The sequence below is a fragment of the Prionailurus bengalensis genome, chromosome E2 (assembly GCF_016509475.1).
Source record: "Prionailurus bengalensis isolate Pbe53 chromosome E2, Fcat_Pben_1.1_paternal_pri, whole genome shotgun sequence".
In the NCBI taxonomy this organism is placed as follows: domain Eukaryota; kingdom Metazoa; phylum Chordata; class Mammalia; order Carnivora; family Felidae; genus Prionailurus; species Prionailurus bengalensis.
Window position 1 is genome coordinate 47,962,518 of NC_057352.1, and position 15,202 is coordinate 47,977,719.

General features: G+C 35.2%; 1 protein-coding gene across 2 annotated transcripts in view; it reads left to right on the top strand.

Annotated features, from left to right (window-relative positions):
- The window catches only part of AP1G1 (adaptor related protein complex 1 subunit gamma 1), an 80,656-nt gene that overhangs the window by 37,618 nt on the left and 27,836 nt on the right, over positions 1-15,202 (top strand). The window contains exons 4-10 of one of the 2 annotated variants that reach the window (XM_043599592.1): positions 6,038-6,179; positions 7,711-7,807; positions 9,006-9,082; positions 9,965-9,973; positions 12,296-12,391; positions 12,855-12,935; positions 13,141-13,239. In XM_043599592.1, coding sequence (XP_043455527.1) covers positions 6,038-6,179; positions 7,711-7,807; positions 9,006-9,082; positions 9,965-9,973; positions 12,296-12,391; positions 12,855-12,935; positions 13,141-13,239 — 601 coding nt within the window. The remainder of the gene's footprint in view (positions 1-6,037; positions 6,180-7,710; positions 7,808-9,005; positions 9,083-9,964; positions 9,974-12,295; positions 12,392-12,854; positions 12,936-13,140; positions 13,240-15,202) is intronic. The other variant, XM_043599593.1, reaches the window with a different exon arrangement.

Sequence of the window (15,202 nt, forward strand, 5' to 3'; positions counted from 1 at the left end):
ATAAACTAATTGATAATATTACTAATAGTAGGGGACTTCAACACCCCACCTATAGCAATAGGCAGATCATCTAAGCAGAAAATCAACAAGTAAACAGTGGCTTTGAATGGCACCTGGACTGGATGGATTTAACATGTATATTCGGAACATTTCATCCTAAGGCAGTGGAATACACATTCTTCTTGAGTGCACATGGAACATTCTCCAGAATAGATCACATACTGGGATACTTGCTCTTAGCAAGTAGAAAAAGATCGAGATCATACCATGCCTGTTTTCAGATCACAACGCTATAAAACTCGAAATAAACCACAAGAAAAGATTTGGAAAGACCACAGATACTTGAAGATTAAAGAACACCCTCCTAAGAATGAATGGGTTAGCCAAGAAATTAAAGAGCAAATTAAAAAGTACAAGAAAGCCAGTGAAAATAATAACATGACATCCCCAAACCTCTGGGATACAGCAAAGGAGGTCATAAGAGCAAAGTATATAGCAATCCAGGCCTTCCTAAAGAAGGAAAAAGGTCTCAGATACACAACCTAACGTTACACCTTAAAGATTTGAAAAAGAACAGCAATTGAAGCCCCAAAATAGCAGAAGATAGGAAATAATAAAGATTAGAGAAGAAATCAATGATACCAAAATTAAAAAACAGACAGTAGAGGGGCGCCTGGGTGGCGCAGTCGGTTAAGCGTCCGACTTCAGCCAGGTCACGATCTCGCGGTCCGTGAGTTCGAGCCCCGCGTCGGGCTCTGGGCTGATGGCTCAGAACCTGGAGCCTGTTTCCGATTCTGTGTCTCCCTCTCTCTCCGCCCCTCCCCCGTTCATGCTCTGTCTCTCTCTGTCCCAAAAAAATAAATAAACGTTGAAAAAAAAAAAAACAAACAGCAGAACAGATCAATGAAATCAGGAAAGAATTAACAAAATTGATAAACTCCTAGCCAGAATGAACAAAAAGGAAAAAGGAAAGGACCCAAATAAATAAAATCAAGAATGAAAGAGGACAAATCATAACTAACACTGCAGAAATACAAACAGTAATAAGAGAATATTATGAGCAATTACATGTCAATAAATTGGGCAATCTAGAAGAAATGGACAAATTTCTGGAAATATATTAACTACCAAAACTGAAACACGAAGAAATAGAAAATTTGGACAGACCCACAACCAGTAAAGAAATTGAATTAGTAATCAAAAATCTCCCAAAAAACAAGACTCCAGGGCTGGATGGCTTTCCAGGGGAATTCTACCAAACATTGAAAGAGTTAACACCTATTCTTTTCAAGCTCTTCCAAACTCATTCTATGAGGCCAGCATTACTTTGATTCCAAAACCAGACAAGACAAAGACCCCACTAAAAAGGAGAACTACAGACCCAATTTCCTTGATGAACATAGATGTAAAAATTCTCAACAAGATACTAGCCAACCAGATCCGACAACACATTAAAAGAATTACTCACCATGATCAGGTGGGATTTATACCTGGGATGTAGGGCTGGTTCAATATCTACAAATCAATCAGTATGATACATCATGTTAATAAAAGTTTAAGAACCACATGATCCGCTCAATAGATGCAGAGAAAGCATTTGACAAAATATAGCATCCTTTCTTGATAAAAACCCTCCAGAAAGTAGGGATAGAAGGATCATACCTCAAGATCATAAAAGCCATATATGAAAAAGACCCACTGCTGATACTATCCTCAATGGGGAAAGAATGAGAGCTTTTCCCCTAAGGTCAGGAACACAAACAGGGATGTCCACTCTCACCACTGTTATTCACCATAATGTTGGAAGTCCTAGCCTCAGCAGTCAGACAACACAAAGAAATAAAAGGCATCCAAATCGGTAAGGAGGAAGTCAAACTCTGTTTGCAGATGATGTGCTACTCTATATGGAAAACCCAAAAGATTCCACCAAAAAACTACTAGAACTGATCCATGAATTCAGCAAAGTCGCAGGATATAAAATCAATGCACAGAAATCAGTTGCATTTCTGTATACTAATAATGAAGCAGAAGAAAGAGCAATCAAGGAATTGATCCCATTTACAATTGCACCAAAACCCATAAAATACCTAGGAATAAACCTAACCTAAGAAATACCTAGGAATAACCTAGGTGAAAAATTTCTGCACTGAAAACTATAGAAAACTTATGAAAGAAATTGAAGAAGATACATAAAAAGGAAAAATATTCCATGCTTATGGATTAGAAGAACAGATATTGTTAAGATGTCGATACTACCCAACACATTCTATACATTCAATGCAATCCCTCTCAAAATAACACCAGTATTCTTCACAGAGCTAGAACAAACCATCCTAAAATTTGTACAGAACCAGAAAAGACCCTGAATAGCCAAAGAAATCCTGAAGAAGAAAACCAAAGCTGGAGGCATCACAATTCTGGACTTCAAGCTGTATTACGAAGCTGTAATCATCAAGACAGTTTGATACTGGCACAAAAACAGACACATAGATTAATGGAACAGAAAAGAGAACCCAGAAATAGACTCACAAACGTATGCCCAGCTAATCTTTGACAAAGCGGGAAAGAATATCCAATAAAATAAAGACAGTCTCTTCAAATGGTGCTGGGAAAACTGGACAGCAACATGCAGAAGAATGAACTTGGACCACTTTCTTACACCATACACAAAACTGAACTCAAAATGGATGAAGCACCTAAACGTAAAATAGGAAGCCATCAAAATCCTAGAGGAGGAAGCAGGCAAAAACCTCTTTGACCTTGGCCGCAGCAGCTTCTTACTCAGCATGTCTCCGGAGACAAGGGAAACAAAAGCAAAAATAAACTATCGAGACCTCATCAAGATAAAAAGCTTCTGCACAGTGAAGGAAACAATCAGAAAAATTAAAAGGCAACCAAGGGAATGGGAGAAGATATTTGCAAGTGACATATGGGATAAAGGTTTAGTGTCCAAAATCTATAAAGAATTTACCAAACTCAACACCCAAAAAACAAATAATCCAGTGAAGAAATGGACAAAGTGAATGAATAGACACTTTTTCAAAGATATCCAGATGGCTAACAGACACATGAAAAAATGCTTAACATCAGTCATCATTAGGGAAATACCAATCAAAACCACCATGAGATACCACCTCACACCTGTCAGAATGGATAATGTTAACAACTCAGGGAACAACAGATGTTGGCGAGGATGTGGAGGAAGAGGAACCCTTTTGTACTGCTGGTGGGAATGCAAACTGGTGTAACCATTCTGGAAAACAGTATGGAGGTTCCTCAAAAAATTAAAAATAGAACTACCCTACAACCCAGCAATTGCACTACTAGGTATTTATCCAAAGTAATCAGATATGCTGTATCGAAGGAGCACCTGCACCCCAATGTTTATAGTAGCGCTACTGACAATAGCTAAAGTATGGAAAGAGCCCAAATTTCCATCAACAGATGAATGGATAAAGAAGATGCAGTATATATACACACAATGGAATATTACTCGGCGGTGAAAAAGAACAAAATCTTGCTATTTGCAATAACATGGATGGAACTAGAGTGTTTTATGCAAAGCAGAATTGTCAGAGACAGACAAATATCATATGACTTCACTTGTATCTGAAATTTAAGCTACAAAACAGATGAACATAAGGGAAGCAAAAATAATATAAAAACAGGCAGGGAGACAACATAAGAGATTCTTAAATACAGAGAACAAACAGGGTTGCTGGAAGGGTTGTGGGTGGGGGGAAGGGCTAAACAGGCAAGGGGCATTAAAAAGGAGGACACTTGTTGGAATGAACACTGGGTGTTCTGTGTAGGGGATGAATCACTGGATTCTGTTCCTGAAATCATTATTGTACTATATGCTAACTAACTTGTGTGTAAATTAAGAAAGAAATCAATCAATAAAATTATCAGTAATGAACTCCTTAAATGTTAACAAAGATAACGTTTTTTTAATGAAAAATAAACTAGTTTGCAAGACAAAAACAAGAAAAATAGCATTGTTTCACATTTCTGTAAATCTTTTTAATTTCTGGCCTAATGGAAGACAGCTAGACGTCGTATTTGCTTCTGCATACAATATCTTGTGTTCTGTTTTGATTGAAGTATATGAAGAAGATCCAGCCTTTCACAGATAATATAGTTAGAAAAAGGAAGCCATCAAATAACCTTTCTAATAACTGGATATTCTTGTTTGATACTATACCAAAACTCCCTTAAGGATTAGTTACCGTGTGGAATTTGAAACAGTGAGTTTAGTACTTTGTTATATTAAACCCATTGGTCTTTCTTGCACTTTGAATCTTGTATTCATGTATGAGTTTGTAACACCATGCCTCAGTCATTCGAAAAAATTGCTCTCTCAGTTAAAGTATTGGTAGACTGTGAAGTTCATTGTGGCAGTACAGATTTTCCAAAATTCTGAATCTCACTTCAAGCTTAGATTTTATCATTGGCAACCAACACTGTCAGTTGTTGCTCTTGAAGTGATAGGGTTAGTTGGCTCTTTTTGCAGAAAATGTCTGTCAGATACCCAAATCTTAATAACTATAGTTGTCAGTTATTTTTCAAATAAAAAAAATCATGTACATTTGAAAAGTTCATAGTTTAGTTTACAAGTGCCCAGGTGCTTTTCTCTGAGATTACCACTTCAGTATGCAGTTCTTTTTGCATACTTCCTATTTCATCACATGATAGCAGTGTGTACTCACGTCATGATTTAATAAAACGAGTCTTTTTTTACTGCTTTGTCACAAGCGGGCTTAAGTGAAACAAACTCCCTTCCTCCCTCTGTGTGGCATTGAATACAATGACTACTAGTCATTGGTGCCACTACTCTGACTTGTAATGTGCCAGTAGTTTTCTCCACCACTGCTTTTGCATCCTTAGTGTATATGTCAGTACAGTTGGCAAATAATGAGTTAGTATTGTGAAAATAGTTGGGTGCTCACAGACCCCCTGAGACAGGCTTGGAGGCTTCCATAGATCTGTTAACCACTGAAATCCTTGAGAACTGCCTTACTAAAGGATAGTAAAATGGTCATAAAGCTGGTTGAAGTAGCATAACTCATATAATAATTCAGTTTCTGAATAGTAAGCATTGATTATAATATACAGATGAGTTACTGATTCAAGTTTTTAATATTTCAGCTTTTCTGAAGGTACACTTCCTGGCTGGTTTGTAAATAGTTTTGTACTGTAATCAATGTCTGCTAGAAACAGGATTTTGTCTATCTGTATCACTAGATACTGGCCTCACTGTAAATATCTAGCTTAGTTTGTTAAAGGTAGCTTAATTTAGCTAATTTTTTTAGTTACTATTTTTTCTTTGGAATACATAAAAACAAAAGTTAACCTGACATCAAGGTTAATACTATACCATAAGGTTAAAGGTTTCAACGTATTTCTGTTTAAGTCATCTTAAATGCTTTAGTAGTGGGGACTCTTCTGATTTTTTAAAAAAGGTTTTGGTTTATGTAAATATCCTAGTTTCTTTGGTAGTTAGTGGTAGAGGATATTAAACATCTTTTAGGGGTGCCTGTGACTCATTTGATTAAGCATCTGACTCGACCTCACCTCAGGTCTTGATCTCAGGGTTGTCAGTTTGAGCCCCACATTGAGGCCCGAGCTGGATGTGGACCCTACTTAAAAAAAAAAAAAGGAGGAAAAAAAAAATAAAAATCTTTTAAAGATACAGGTGTGCTCCATGTTTCTGTTTTTGTCAGTTTTCATTTTTAGTGGTTTGCTAAGTTTTCTAAAGTAGTTTGTCTTTGACAGATAACCCGTCAAAGTTCTATTACTTTGGTATTTGGAGCTATGGAATTATAAGTATGTAGGAGACACTGTCAATCAGTTTACTCCATTGGTAGTCTAATAAAGTTGAAGGAAACATTTTTTGCAATAAATAATTCTATTAATTACTTTCCTTATTGTAGTAATTATGAGTCATTCAGAGGCACCTCATTAGATTGTGAACGTGAACCTTCTTTATGGGGAGCACCGGGCAAAGCATGTTCATTTCTACCTCTTTCTTTTGCAGTGATCTTAATCATAGCACGCAGTATGTACAGGGGCTAGCACTTTGTACCCTCGGCTGCATGGGCTCTTCAGAGATGTGCAGAGATCTTGCAGGAGAGGTAGAGAAACTCCTGAAAACCTCCAATTCTTACTTAAGAAAAAAGGTAACTTTAATGAAACCAAATGTCTGCGTTTGGATTAGGGAATATTATAGAGATGAGAAGGCAAATTATTTGAGAGAGCTCTGATGATAATCTGTTTCTCTGCAGTCAGTGTATTTTAAATGATTATATATGAATCAAGTGTTTATAAATCAAAATCTATTTTTATACTAATTTTGGAGGTGTTTTTTTTAATTGCTAATTACCTCTAGTTGATCATTGTGAAGACTTTACTTAATTCTCTTAATTCCTCTTTTTTCAAGGAAATGATTTATAAACAAACATGTTACTGGGTATCCTAGAAACCTAATTACTTCCTAATTTACTGGATTCTAAACAGTATTAAACAAAGTGAATAATGAACAGAACTTTAAGAATTTACTTTTATTCTAATAGTTAGTGCCTGTGTCTTTGCATTAGTGCCTTTGAATCTCTGGAAGTGCAGTTCCATTGGGACCTAGAGAATTATAGAAAATCATGCTCTAGAACACACTTTCTAAATTGGTGTGTCTAAATGGAATAGTATTGGAAGACAATGATCTCATTCTCTTAACTTGCTTTTATATGTTGATATAAACATTTTATGTTTTTTAAAATTGTGCTTGAACTGTATAACCTTCATAAACAAAGGATGTAAAATTTAGAACTCCCAAGAAGTGAACACTTAATATTGCGTCCATTTTAATGGTGTGAGGCAAGATGTTGCAAGGACCACGCTGTTTTCCAGGATCATACACTGTTAATGATGACTGCAAACCAAAGCCAGTGCTTTCTCTTAAAGAATGTGTGGCTGCTCTTGTTCAGAAAATACAGTATTTCATTAAATAAAACATTCTCTGGACTGGTAAAAATCTTTTTCTCCCAAATATAACTTGGGAAGAATTAGCTGAAATCTTTTCTAGTTAATATATCTAAACTTGTATTTAACTCCAACAAATAGTAGTTATGGTTACTTTTGGTGGGCAGAATCAAAGTCAGTCTTTGTATGTTTCTTTCCAGTGAACAAGCCAAGACCATCTTTTCTTCAGTAGAGACTAGCTAATTATTGTTCAAATGGTTTTCTTGATATCAGCAGAGAGTGAATTGGGGAAGGTATAGATATTATTAATAGTAACAGCAGTAGTATATCTTTCAGTTGCATTGTGTTTTTTTATAAAACCTTTTGGTATCTTACTCAGAAGAATGGTTATCACAGATGGAAGTCTCTGCAAAACTTCGTAAAATCCCACATAAGTTATATTTGTCTGATAAGTTCATGTTAACCATGTTCTAGGAAGTTTTTGTCCACTTATTTAGTAATGTATGAACTAAGGAACAGGTGAGCTAGAAGTTCTCATTAATGAAATAGTATAAATTGGAAAGCCCTAATCAGTTAATATATAATACATCTGATATCTGACTTCTTTCTTCTTTCTTGTTTTAGTAGGTGAACTAGTTGATATGGTTTTTTGTTGGTGGTTTTTTTTTTTTTTGTAAGATTGGTTGCCCTGACTTAATTGAAATAAATCTTTTGTCCTTTTTATTTTTTTTATAGGCAGCACTATGTGCTGTTCATGTCATCAGGAAGGTTCCTGAACTTATGGAGATGTTTTTACCAGCAACAAAAAATTTATTGAATGAAAAGAACCATGGTAATGTGATTTGGATGTACTTGTGAAGTACTGAGGGCAAAGAGGAATGAGAAAAGGCTTCAGGCAGTGTTGGCCTTCTGTTTCAGTGTAGTGGAGTTGTCTTTCTTCTGTGCATAGACACTTTTCCAGGAAGGGCTGATTGATGAGATCTCTTTCTACTCTCATAACCTGCTTTTATAATTAGAGATTGGTGCCTTCATAGTTAACTTGTTTTTCATTTTTGGTCTACTTTTACTATATTAAAAGTACTATGTTTAGTTACTAATATTTAGCATAATGTACAAAATATCCTAGCTTTGATTTTCATGTGTAAAACACCTTGATTTCCTGGCTATATTATAATAGAAAAAGTTATTTTTTTATTGTCTTATGATAGGAATGTAAGATTTATGAAAATACTTTAGGTTACTTGTAATAGGAATTTATAATAAGTACTTAGATACCTTCATATTAAATGTGAGAGAAATTAAATGGAACATGGGTATTCTTTCCCAAACATTTTATTCTTATTTTGAAGTCAGTGAAACAAGTTCTGAGTAAAGAAAATTCATGTGTCCTACTAAATGCTAAGAGAAAAAATGGTAAGGTATATTTAATTTGGATTAATTAATTAATCCAAAGGATTAATTCAGTCCTGTGCCCAGAAGGCTCAGAATATACTTGTTGAACAAATTAATGGTTAGGGTACTTATTTATTATTAGTGGGAACTGTTGTGAGATCCTTTTTATTGTCTGTGGAACAAGCATGTTCACTTTGTCATCCATAATTACCTGGAGTTGTGATATATTTTATTTGGAAATTTACAGTCTTAATAAGATTTCTGCTTCTAGAATTATCAGAACTCAGCTAACAGCTTATAAAGTATGGAGCAGATGATACCTATTTTATATTGACTGTGAGCATGTCCTTATGGATATTCTCAGATGGAGAGACACATGTGTTGGTTGTCATTTTTTAGCAATTATCTTGGTAGCATAATTGTTTAAAATATTCTGATTTGACTGACTTGGCCAGTATTAAATCAGGCATCTATTAAACACCTCCTTTGTATTCACCTCAATGCTTAGCTTCTTTGGGAGAGTAAAAAATAAAAGTAGCAACTATCCTTTTGGAATTGACCTTCAGAACTCAAAGCCCTGTTCTATGAAGCTGAATATAGAGCCTCATTTTTAGTTTTTGTTTGCTCTTTTATTTCAGGTGTCCTTCACACATCTGTAGTCCTCCTCACAGAAATGTGTGAACGAAGCCCAGACATGCTTGCACATTTCAGAAAGGTAGGCACCATTCTATATGCCTAAGCCTTTCTTGATTGAAAAATGATTTTCGTGAGAAACACATGGTTTTCTCAGTTATGAATTTTCTTTTGAAAGGAAGCTATTGAACTGAATAAAGGACTTGACCAGCCCTGCTGCGTGGTAGGGCTGGGAGCCAGATTTAGGCATATAAGAACTGGCAGTAGTACAGTGTTTTCTCTTTCATAATAGAAGTCTTCTCTCATTGTTGGCAGACATACCAGTCTCTCATGTGCTTTATCTGCTGTTTTCACATTGAAGTCAGGAAATGTAACCTGAGGTCAGATTACAAACAGGAATTGTGTGTGTGTGTAAGTGGCGCCCTGTGTGTGTGGTGCCCTGTGTGTGTGTGTGTGTGTGTGTGTGTGTGTGTGTGTGTGTGTATTAAAGACAGGTAATTTTTTTTTTTAAGGTGAAAACTACAGAGTGGAATTTGACATTACTTTTATGTAACACAGGGTCACCTTCTATTCATTTTAGGCTGTTGACTGGTGGTGGAAGTCTAGCTTTCTTAAGTCCCTCCCTTCCTTTCTTAGAGCATTCTAAAGTGGAAATTTTTGTTTTCTCCACTTTCTTTTAGAAGACAGTAGTAAGGACTTGAAAGCTATACTTTGGGTAGTTACATGCGTTTAATTCCTTTTATAAGGTGTTGATCACTCAATAAATGGGGCCTACTTTGTATTTTAGTTATCATGAGGCTCTAATAGCAGTTCTTTTTTTTTTTTTTTTTTGGCCTTTTTTTTTTCCTTAGATGTTCATGTCTTGATTAAATAATTGTAAATAGTATGAGGCCCGTATCTGTCCCTAATGCTTGCTTTGTATGTTTTGTTCCTGTTGTCTGTTTGGAATCCTGCTGTATGTTAGAATGAAAAGGTAAGAATTAACCCTCTTTTAGATGGTGCATGCTGGCATTAGGTCCTTAGTAGCTTTTGTGCATCCATCCACAAATGTGGCTTTTAAAAATACACTAACACTGCAGCTGTGCTTAATACTATGAGTTATTTGTTCTTGCAGTTTTGGCTAACTCCCTAGTCCAGTTTTTGTCTTGTCGTTTAAACTCCCAACTCCAAAATCAGCCTTGGATTTCAGTTGCAGCCTTTCCTGAATTCTAAACCTCCTTCTTTGCCATTTCTTCATCTTCACTTGAGAAACTTTGAACGGTTTCCCAGTGGCTTTGATGATGGCAATTCCAGATCAGTTTGGAGACTTGGCACAAAACACTGCTTCTTTTTGAAGTAGATATTTTAAAGCCATGTGTGGGTAACCTCATACTTTAAAAAGCTCTGTATGTATTTCTGAACTCTCAGTTCAGACTTAGAGCCTTTATTTCCCCCTTACCTGCACTTAATCTTTTCTGGAAGTTTTGGAATATGAAAAACATTTTGAGGTAGAGTGGGTGGGCATCGACTGATTTTCATGGCTGCAGCCCTTCCCTTTGTCATCTTATTTTTGTCATCAGTTTTAACAACTTACATTTTCATCTGAAAAATAAAGCTGGGTTCCAAGAATCTGTATGTTGAACACTTAGACATTTGTGCTTTTTGCCCCAAGGCAGTTTTAGGTGGTGTGCTGGTTTTTTGTCAGTGAGCAAAACAATTTCTGAATTTAGTAGCCCAAGGAAAAAAGATTTCTCCAAGAAATCAGATTAAACAAATAATTAGGGATACGTGTAGTACAAAAAAGTAGGCCATTGGAAAGTATGCAAGGCGAGCTGCTTTTTGTGCAGAGCTTGGTAACTGGATGATTCCAGCCTAATCACATTTTAGAGCAGTTTATAAATTTATATTATTTTTACCTTTAATATAAATCTGCCTATGGGTGACACATTTAATGAAGATTCTGTTTAGAATTTACAGGTCACCATAGTTTAGTTTGTTTTAATCTTGGAGTTATCCAAGTTAGAATTTTGTTTAAATGACTTAAGAGTCACTTAATTCTGAAGTGTTATGGCCACACTTCTTTAAATTCACGTAGATTATGTTCTCTTACATTTAGAAGTGGGATTTACGTGTTGGGAGTGCATACATTGGGCATAGCTTGGCTTTTGTTTTGATCTTGATCTCGTTTTGGAGTTGGGGAATAAGGAGGGAGCAGAGCCAGAACAGTAATTGAGAAAAAATAATTGAGCTGCAACAAAATTGGGGCTGTTCTGATTGTCTCTAAAAGAGATGTGATTCACTTCACTTTGGACACTTGTTTTCTTAATTTTATGTGCTTAGAGTTGTTTATGTAGCTAAATTGAGTTTTTAGTTGGAGCCTGGAAAAATTCCTGTTGTGGCAAATGTTTTGGAATTGGGTTTAATATTAAGTGCTCAATCAACAGAATGAAATGAATGATAATATTTAAAGCATTTTAAAGTTCAGCTTGGCCATAGACTTGCCTCTACTATGTGTTACGACTCTAATGGACAAAGTAAAGGAAGGACAAGAAAGGAATTCTGACCATAAGGAATGTATATTAATATAATAAGACAAGAAAGCAGGCAACAAATCAGTCTGTATAATTAAATCCTAAAGTAAAACTTTACCAAAAATTGTATCTTAGGAGTTGAGAATAGGGAAAGGAAATTATTCATGGCCTTGGTATCTTCTTGAGGTGAAAATAAATTTTTTCATGTGTCTTTTCCCCTTGGTCAGTGCTGAAGGCGTTTGTATTCCTGTTGTTTGTTGGAAAAGACTACAACTAGCCTATCTTAAGAGCAGAGAATTTTTTTTTCTCTGTTTAAGATAGTACATTTTAAAACTATAATTTTAATAAGATGACCAGTATTTTTGGTGATCACATTTTATATCCAAATGTTTGAATGGATAAAAACCGAACATGCATGTGTTACCTAGGTATGTCAAGTTCTATAGAAGTAAAAATGTAGTATGCCCCATAGGCATCTGTTTGACTTTTTTCCCATAGGCTTTCTGATGTACTGTTATTTGTAGTATCTTTGTATATATAACTCTGGAGTAAATAAGTCATTTGTTTTTAATTCACATAAAAATACATATTCCTTCTTGAGTTCTTGGCCTAAATACTCCTAAGTTATATTCATCAAGTGTCAGCAGTATTATACCAGCATATTGTATCAGTAGAATTTTTTTGGATTCAGACCCTTGCACCCTGTTCTTAAGCCAAATCCCCTGCCTGTTCATGAGAAATTCTTTGATGTGCACTGTTTTTTGATGCATCTTTCTTCTCTGCAGCTTGTGCCCCAATTAGTTCGTATTCTAAAGAACCTCATCATGTCGGGATATTCACCAGAACATGATGTTTCTGGTATCAGTGACCCCTTTTTGCAGGTGAGGTTGAAAGAGAATTTTGGAGAAATTAATTTAATACTTTTGAAATAGATTGTTTCTTTCCTCTTAAGTTTTTGTCGGTAGAAATTTGGTAATTGATTGATTAAACTAATTACATTAATAAGTGAATAGTGATACAGTTCTGTGCTAAATTAACAGGATAAAATTATAGTTGTAACCGTCAAAATTATGTATTGTATAGAGACTTGCCAATGTAGTAGATCCCTGCAGGTGGTGGTATCCTTTAGCTGTAAAGTGATGAAATGTGCCTTGTCTCATTACTTCATTAGGGCATAGAAGCATACATTACTTCTCTAAAGATCATGTTTAAAATTCTTCTGTTTGAATTTTGGCCATTTCTAATGGGATCTAAGACTTCATTTAAGTAATTTGAGTTTCATATCAAGTAAGTTCCTTTGTGTCAGACATTATTTATTGACACTTCTCGTATTTTGCACATTAGGTACGAATTTTGCGGTTATTAAGAATTTTAGGACGAAATGATGATGACTCAAGTGAAGCTATGAATGATATATTAGCACAGGTGAGTAGACTCAATCTGCATTATAATGAATCTTCATTTTAGTAGAGCAGGGAGCCGAGTGATTGATGGTGGTTAGATGAGCAGTATTTATTTGTGTTTCCTCATCAGTGGCTGTAATTAGTCACAAAATGCCTCTTGTTACCTCTGGATATTTTTCAGAAGTGTTGTTTTATCACTTATGTACTGACCTCTTGTGACTTTTCAGGTTGCCACAAATACGGAGACTAGTAAAAATGTAGGAAATGCTATTCTTTATGAAACGGTTTTGACTATCATGGATATAAAGTCAGAGAGTGGACTGCGAGTAAGTCTTTTTAAATCTTCCCTTCCCCCCCCCCCCACATGCATTCCAATTAGAATAATTAGACTTGAGTACTTTGGAAATGAATTGCATTTGGAAATTAACTTTAGGAAAGTGATACAGAATATATAATGCTGTGTTTTGGTATCTAAAGTATCACTCCCTCCATTGAAGGTTTTTGGTATAGATTATAATAAAGTTTGGATGATCTTAGGTATAGGTAGATATATAGATGCTGTTGAGTGAAGGAGACATTTCAAACAAGTTTTTACTAGGGCTGTGATTTGAGTCGTTTCCATCACTTCGAACAAGACATCATATTTGAGTTAATCTGTTTTTCTTAAATATTTGTGTTTTTTTTTTTTTTTTAAGAAATAAACACTTAAAAAACTGAAACAGTACAAAAGGTGTGCAGGGAGGAAAATGTCTGTGGGTAGCTTTCACATTCTTCTAGTGGGGAATGTGGTATCCTTTTGTAACATGTTTTTTCAGAAATTTTTATATTTAAATTGTGTACATGTGTATTTCTTCTCTTACCCACTTTTTGAAACCTTTTTTTGGTACTTTAGACTTACAGAAAAGTTGCAAAAATTAGTTCTCAGTTCCCATATACCCTTCACTCGGTTTCCCCTAATGTTAACATCATGCATAACTATAGACGATTACTGAAACTAAGAAGTTAATACTGGTACCATACTGTTAACTAAATTACAGAATTTATTCAAATTTCACCAGTTTTTCTACTTCTGTCCTTTTTCTTCAGGATCCAATCCTAATCCCACATTGCATTTAATTGTCATGTCTCCTTAGTGTCCTCCAATCTGTGGCAGTTCCTCCGTCTTTCCTTGTTCTTTCATGACTGACATTTTTGAAGAGTATTGATCAGTTACTTTGTAGAATGCCCCTCAAATTGGCTCTCTCTGATATTTTCTCATAATTAGATTGAGGTTATGCTTTTTTTGGCAAGACCACCACAGAAATGATGTACCCTTCTCAGTATCATATCAGGATGCTATCTACTTGTCTCATTGCTGGTGATATTAACCTTGATCATTTGGTTAAAGTGGTGTCTGTTGTGTCTCTCCACTGTAAAGTTATTTTTTTCCCTTGTAATTGAAAATACTTTGAAGGAGACACTTTGAGGCTATGCAAATACCTTGTTCTTAGACTTTTTGCCCACCAATTTTAGTATCCATCAGAGAATCTTGTCTGCTGTAGTTATTTAGGATGGTGTTCCAATCATACTTTTCTCTTTTCCTCATTTTTTCCTCCTTAAATAATTGGAATTCTCCTGTAAGGAGAGTTCCCCCTCATGAATTTATTCATTCTTTCAATCACTTAATGATAAAAGAATTGGTAGCTCATAGCCTTATGAGAAACAGATTACTAGAGACAGTCCAGTATTTGTATATGGTTCTTTTTGTCTTTATCATTCCAGTATCCAGGTAACTTAAAGTAACTTAGGTTAGTTCTCTTCTTCTCCCTACCTTTCGAGCAAAATGGTAACATATATATATTGCCCTGTACCTTACTCTTTTCACCTAATGTTATCTTGGAGCTAGTCCATATTCATGTAGATAAACTATATTCATGTAGAGAGACCATTCCCATTAAAAACTAATTATGGTGGAATATACATAATATAAAAGTTACCATTTTAACTGTAGTTTAGTGGCATTAAATACATTCACATTGTTTTGTTACCAGCACTACCATTTATCTTCTGAACTCCTTTGTTTTCCCAAACTGAAACTATGTACCCATTAAACAATAACTTTCCATTATTCTCTACCTCCGATGCCAGACAACCATCATTCTACTTACTGTCTTTGTGAATTTGACTATTGTAGATACCTCATATAAGTGGAATCATATAGTATTGTCCTTTTGTAGCTGGCTTATTTCACTTAGTATAATGTCTTCAGGGTTCATCCATGTCGTAGCATGAATGAATTCATTCGTGAAT